The 6924-nt window shown below is 36.7% G+C and overlaps 1 protein-coding gene across 3 annotated transcripts; it reads left to right on the top strand.

Annotated features, from left to right (window-relative positions):
• Positions 1–269: 269 nt before the first annotated feature.
• Positions 270–5734, top strand: LOC104097849 (glutamate dehydrogenase A-like). Of its 3 annotated transcripts, none has more exons than XM_009604466.4 (10): positions 270–429; positions 686–809; positions 1202–1315; positions 2613–2834; positions 2943–3017; positions 3318–3434; positions 3547–3797; positions 4633–4708; positions 4795–4881; positions 5392–5734. In XM_009604466.4, exons 1-10 carry the CDS (start codon positions 353–355, stop codon positions 5575–5577), a joined length of 1329 nt encoding a protein of 442 aa, XP_009602761.1. In that variant the 5' UTR covers positions 270–352; the 3' UTR covers positions 5578–5734. The 3 variants fall into 3 exon arrangements, with proteins under 3 accessions (XP_009602761.1, XP_033512489.1, XP_009602769.1); XM_033656598.2 differs by having other exon boundaries at positions 280–429; positions 718–809; XM_009604474.4 differs by having other exon boundaries at positions 282–429; positions 700–809.
• The last annotated feature ends 1190 nt before the right edge of the window (positions 5735–6924 follow it).

The raw sequence follows: 6924 nt of genomic DNA, 5'->3' as shown, positions 1-6924 counted from the left end.
GAGATATTATAAAAGTTTTTTGAACAAAATGGGAGAGAGCGTTAATGGAGGGAGAGAGTATCAGAAACGTGGGGGGTATGGATAGAGAAACGTGGGGGGAGTAGGTTAGCACGTTAGCGAGATTATAGGAATTAATTGATATCTCATTTAGTTCATAAAATGTATATACTTGGTAAATTGTATATGCCCATATAATTAAATATATAGGAAGATAAACATCCCAATTAATATTGGCTTAAAGCCTATAAACAATCTTTTTGTATTTCAAACAAACAAGTCCAACAAACAGATTTTGCCCCAAATCGTAATATGTCCTCAATACTCGGTAAAATAGAGGAAAAAAAGGAGGACGATGTACCTTAGCGGTGAAAGGTGGAAACCTCGTGCTTCTCGTAATCCTCGGCAAAGATCAAATTTGCTACATAAAAGGTGGACCATGCACATAAGATTTTGATATCTATTCTTGGAAAGAGATCAAATTTGCTATATATAGATCACCTTTCACTTTCTTTAACTTCTTCATCTCAACACCTAAGTTCCAAAATTTTAGTTGACTTTCACTTGCCTAATAATTTTCCTTTTTAGTACTATTTCAAGAATCAAGATTAAGCAATTCCCACTTTTGTTTTTGTCATTTTTTGATCAAGTACTATTAGTTGCTTTCTGGGTATTCTTGATTTTTCAGTAATATAGAAGCAGCTATGAATGCACTTGCAGCTACAAACCGTAACTTTCGCCAAGCAGCTCGCATTCTTGGGTTGGACTCCAAACTTGAGAAGAGTCTTTTGATCCCTTTTAGAGAAATTAAGGTAACATGAGGAATTAAGTGATGTACATTAGTGCAATGTTGCTGTATCTTTTTTTTTTTTAAGCCGTGCAAGTAGCCATTAATGTTTACTTTAGACTAGGTTGTCTACGTCACGTCGCTTGAGTGCGGCTGCCCTTTTTTTTGCTCTATCTTTTTGAGAAGAAGTCGAGATAACTTATCTTTTTTTTACTCTCAAAATTTTGATGAAACTAGTTGAAATGTGTGACTGTCTCACTGAAAAAATATCAAAGAGTGGACATTTTATTTATTTGTTGGGATTACCAGATCAAAATGTGTAATTGTTTACTTTAAAAGTTTAAATTGTTAGAAGGTGGGCGCATTTATTTATTTATCAATGGAGCAGATATGTTGATGAATTTAGTATTTGATCAGGTGGAATGCACAATTCCCAAGGACGATGGAACGCTAGTTTCCTATGTTGGATTTAGAGTGCAACATGATAATGCTCGTGGGCCGATGAAAGGAGGAATCAGATACCATCCTGAGGTTATTTTTTTCCTTGCATTCTTTCTTTATATTGAAAGCTTAACTTATTGCTTGTATTCAGGTTGATTGAATTTCAACAGTAATAAGTTTCTTTTTGTGGTAATCTTGGGAAAGTTTGTGCTTGAACAGTAAAATGCAACGGTTATCCGTTACAAAGGCATAGAGATTTGTATGACTAAAAATATTTTCAGGAGCTGGACTCGAACCAGTGCCTCTGGGCTAAAGATAGATCTAATGAACTACCTTCCATTCTGATTGAACTCAGTAGTTGCTTTGACATTCAAATGTAGCATTCCCTTTAGTGTGTTGTCCGTAAAAACTTTTTCTAGGTTGGATTAACATCGGATATGAAGGGGAGACTTGGAGTAATAGTAAAGTTGTCTCTGTGTGACTTTTAGGTCACGGGTTCGAGCCGTGGAAGCAGCCACTAATGCTTGTATTAGGGTAAACTATCTACATCATACCCCTTAGGATGCGACTCTTATCCGGACACTGCGTGAATGCGGGATGTTTCGTGCACTGTGATAAACATCGGATATGTCATTTAAACAAATAGTTAATTTGTAAGTGACGAAATAAGAGGTGATTGAGAAGAAAGAGAGGGACATTGTAAGTGATGAGAAATAAAAAGAGATCTAGGAGGTAATCTACCTAAAGAAGAGAAGTGGAAAACTTAGAAGGAATATGCTTAGAACTTACCAACTCTGATTTCGTAAAACACTTTGTATCGCAAGTCCAGTTTGATCTGTAAATGCAAGGGAAATGGCTTTTGTGTTTATATGTATTTCAACTATGAGTAGAAGTGGTTCACACAAGCTTTTGTGAGTACAATATACTATATGAAATTCCAGTGTAAATGTTGTCTAATGTTTAGAAATCCTCTAAATTCTAGATAATCATCGAAAAAGAAATAAGGTATGAAGGCATTCAGAAAAATCCAGTAACTTCATCGCATTCTAATGTGATAGGCAATCCTGTTTAATCATTAAAAAGTCAGTTTTCTCTTAAAGGATGTTGGTTTTTCGATAGACAGAGAAATCAACAATGCTATTTTCTTACTATGTATTTTAACAAGGGCGACGTGTCTTCCTTTGTCTGTATCAATAAGGCAAATTCAAGATTGCTTGAAGGTGTTTATTAATACCGGATTCTTGTATTTCAACGTAATATTCCAGTCCGTGGTGTTATTTATTTGATTTTCCTGGTTGTGTTGGTTGCCTCAGTATGATATACTTCAGCGGCTTGCTGTTTCTAGTGATGGACTTTACACTGAAATAGTTTAAATTTCTTTTACAAGGTTGATCTTGATGAAGTGAATGCTCTTGCTCAACTAATGACTTGGAAAACTGCTGTAGTCGATATTCCATATGGGGGAGCTAAGGGTGGAATTGGCTGCGTACCAAAAGAGTTAAGTAAGAGCGAATTGGAGCGCCTTACACGTGTTTTCACCCAGAAAATTCATGACCTTATTGGAATTAATACTGATGTTCCTGCACCTGATATGGGTACTAATGCCCAGGTTAGTAATACAGTTCTATTTATGTAACTTTGTTAACATATTCTTCTCTGTAAAAGCTTCGGAATATAAAACAAACAAATATGCTTATGTGATGCTTTCCTACTACAGACTATGGCTTGGATTTTGGACGAGTACTCAAAATTTCATGGTCACTCTCTTGCTATTGTCACCGGAAAACCAGTTGTAAGCTTTTGCAGTATACTATTAAATTCCAAATGTGCTATTACATTTTGGGAAGGGGAGCCTTGGCATAACTGGTAAAGTTGCTGCCATGTGACCAGGAGGTCACGAGTTCGAGCCGTGGAAACAGTCTCTTGCAGAAATGCAGGATAAGGCTGTATACAATAGGTCCTTGTGGTCCGGCCCTTCCCCGAACCCTGTGCATAGCGGGAGTTTAGTGCACTGGGCTGCCCTTTTACTGTTACATTTTGGACTTGTCCTGAATTTAATCAGTTAGTTACCCTTTTTCACTATTTTTCTCAGGATCTTGGGGGTTCGTTGGGCAGGGAAGCTGCAACTGGACGTGGTGTTGTTTATGCTACAGAAGCTTTACTTGCTGAGTATGGGAAGCATATTAAGGATATGACTTTTGCAATTCAGGTAAAATCTCCTTATTACTTCAATTCGAGCACAGTCCATTACGTTCCTCTGCCCATGCTATTGCTCAAAAGTCAGTTGAAATGATGTTTTAAATGCATTTTGCATTGTTAAGGGGTTTGGAAACGTAGGAGCATGGGCAGCGAGGATTATTCATGAGAGAGGTGGGAAGGTAGTTGCAGTTAGTGATATAACTGGTGCAGTCAAGAATCAGAACGGTCTTGATATACCTGCATTGCTTAATCATAAAGAAGCAACAGGGACGTTAGCTGGATTCAGTGGCGGTGATGCAATGAGTTCAGATGAATTGCTTACACAGGAGTGTGATGTTCTTATACCCTGCGCTTTAGGAGGAGTTTTGAACAGGTACAAAACCTTGTTTTGCATCTAAAAGATTGCATCTTTGTTAATCGAAATTGTTTTATTGTTGGAATTTGCATCTTTGACAAGACAATAACAACAACAACAACAACAAAAAACCCAGTATATTCCCATATTCCCACAAGTGGGGTTTGGGGAGGGTAGTGTGTACGCAGACCTTACCCCTACCCTGGGGAGGTAGAGATGCTATTTTCGAAAGACCCTCAGCTCGAGAAGATGAATAAAAACAATCAAATATCAACAACGGTAACCAGAAAATTGATAACAACAAAGTAAGAACTAGAAGAAAAAATAAATGGAGGAGAGCAATAGCAACAAGCAGTAACCACGACAGGATACTAGAAAACTGAAGCGGAAGATAGTAAGAAGTAGCCGTAATACTAACAATCTAGGAATAACGACAAGATACTACTAGACTAGCCCTAAACAACCTAGTAAGAGTCGGAAAAATGCCCGACTACCTGCTACCCTTCTACCCTAATTCTCGACCTCGACACCCTAAATGGCCATGTCCTCGGTGAGCTGAAGTCGTGACATGTCTTGCTTGATCACCTCTCCCCAATATTTCTTAGTTCGCCCTCTACCTCTTCTCATACACGCCAAAGTCAACTGCTCGCACCTCTTAACTGGGGCATCTAGGCTTCTCCTTTTCACATGCCCGACAGAATTGGTCAATGTGAAGGTGACATAAACTGAGGATGAAGACAAAAGCCGACAGAACAGATTAAAGACTATATTAGTATCAGATATAACTTATTGTACTTACTGGAGCGTTCTAATTTGTCCTTGTGACCTTGTCTTTTCTTATTTTTTTCTGAAGAGAAAACGCTGATAGTGTCAAAGCCAAGTACATAGTAGAAGCGGCAAATCATCCCACTGATCCAGATGCTGATGAGGTAAGACCTGAGAAAAAGAATTTTCAAATCTGTTAGATTACATGGTAACAATTTGTAAGTTGTAACACATGACTATTCTTATGCAGATTTTGTCTAAGAAAGGAGTTGTAATCCTTCCCGACATATATGCCAATGCTGGAGGCGTGACCGTTAGCTATTTTGAATGGGTTCAGGTAAATATCATCTATATGACACCCCAAATCTACATGCAGGGTTATTTTGACTATTATGTAAAGCTCAATGATATTTTCCTAAGATACAACAAACAAACAAACAAACAAACAAATCAAGCGAAATCCCACCAGTGGAGTTTGGGGAGGCTAGTGTGTACGTAGACCTTACTCCTATCCTGGGGAGGTATGGGGAGGTAGAGAGACTGTTCCTAAGATATTAAGAGTAAATATATTCTCTAATCTTTGTCAAGTCAAGTTGTTTTTCCACACGTGTCGTGACAAGTGACAACAATGTAAAGCCAATCCCGTAAAATCTTGTAGATCAAGTTGTTTCTAGATGGTATAGCTTCTGTCAATCCTCTAGTAAGAGGTGTTTAGATATGTTCTTTATCAACTTTGCATTCTCTCTGAAAGAATATGAAAATTTACATGTTCTCTGGCCGAGATATGTTAAGATCAGAGGGCTCTTGAATTGTGGATATCAGTTGTAATTTCTTTCTCGACGTGCAGAATATTCAAGGCTTTATGTGGGACGAAGAACAGGTCAATAGGGAGCTTAAGAAATACATGACAAGAGCCTTTCATAATCTCAAGAACATGTGTAAGTCGCATAACTGCAATCTTCGAATGGGCGCCTTTACACTGGGGGTGAACCGTGTTGCCCGAGCCACACAATTAAGAGGGTGGGAAGCATAATTGTATGTCTCTGTTGCAGCTAAATGTTCTTTCCTCTTTTTCAGTTGAACATTTACCTTTTTTTGTAAGAATGGTCTAATTTTATAACCTGGAATGCTGTATATTCCTGAGTCAACCATATAAATAAAAGAGCCCTTGATCTTTTAATTCCATGGAACTCACTGTTTTCCCTCATTTTCCAGCATAATAGATGTCTATTAACTAAGGTTGTGTAATTGTATTTAACAAAAGGAAAACGTAATTTGCATCCTAAACTTGTTCGGAAAAGTCATTTACACGCTTTAACTTTACAAGCGATCTATCACCCCCTATTCTTGTTCGAGGTGAAATTGTCTACCACCCTAAAATGTCATAACCATATTTTGTCTTAGTTATGTATAAACCCGCAAAAACAAACTAATAATCACCAATCCAATAAAAGAAAAAAAGAAAACTCTAAATTCTCCTATGTGTGAAAGTTTAAGTGAGTAAATGACTTTAGGGTGGAAGTGTGGAACCTATGTGTTTTCCCATTTAACAAAACGTAACATACTACGTGTTTGGATTGACTTTTAAGCTGATCAAATTAGTTTTTAAATTTTTTTTAGCTTTTTTTCAATATTTGGCAAAATCAAAAAGTGATTAAAATAAGTTAAAAACTGCTTGTTTTTTGGCTTAAAAGTTATTTTTGCTGAAAAATTATTTTTTTTAAGTCAATCCAAACAGACTCATAATTAGGGATGCATCTAGGATTAATGTGATGATTTCTTAGTCCTTCTGAAGAGAATCAGATGTATATTCTTACTTTTTTCAATTGTATTAATATAAGTCCAATCCAAGAAGATGAAGTTGTTTCCAAAAGCGTGGGATATAGAATATCCTTTTTGGTTTTGGATGCAACACGACACTGGAATAATTGATTTTCGAGTAATAAGTTTATTAATATCCCATGATTATCCAATTGAGATATTATTTAGAAAATGTGCACGTGTCAAGATCCCACATCTTTTGAACATAAACCTTTTAAGATAATTCTTTTCTAATTATCTTTTGGATTTGTTCGTGACATGAGTTAGTTTTAAGTCAAAAGTTTATCCACTACACAAGGATAGAACTAGTTCCACGAATACAGGTAGAGCACAAAGCTTGCAATGAGTGTCTTCAATCCAATTGAGTGCTATGGTTGCACCATAGAAAGCGATGTGTTTAGTTGTTGTATATTTTATTAGGGTAAAAGAACGAGAGCTGTGATGAAAAAAAGCTTTTATATTCACTTAATCTGTATCTTATTAAAAGGCAAGGGAAAAAGTACCACACTAAGCCAAGTGACAGCCTAAAAAAAAGTCACATGATATAATTAGTTATTTA

The sequence above is a fragment of the Nicotiana tomentosiformis genome, chromosome 5 (genome assembly GCF_000390325.3).
Source record: "Nicotiana tomentosiformis chromosome 5, ASM39032v3, whole genome shotgun sequence".
NCBI classification, from domain to species: Eukaryota; Viridiplantae; Streptophyta; class Magnoliopsida; order Solanales; family Solanaceae; genus Nicotiana; species Nicotiana tomentosiformis.
The sequence above is the reverse complement of the archived record's forward strand: the minus strand, read 5'-3'. Positions and strand labels throughout refer to the sequence as shown.

Coding starts and splice junctions, on each gene's coding strand:
- LOC104097849 (XM_009604466.4), top strand. CDS start 353: ATGTACCTTAGCGGTGAAAGGTGGAAACCTCGTGCTTCTCGTAATCCT. Junction 810..1,201: donor TCCCTTTTAGAGAAATTAAG/GTAACATGAGGA, acceptor GTATTTGATCAG/GTGGAATGCACAATTCCCAA. Junction 3,435..3,546: donor ATATGACTTTTGCAATTCAG/GTAAAATCTCCT, acceptor TGCATTGTTAAG/GGGTTTGGAAACGTAGGAGC.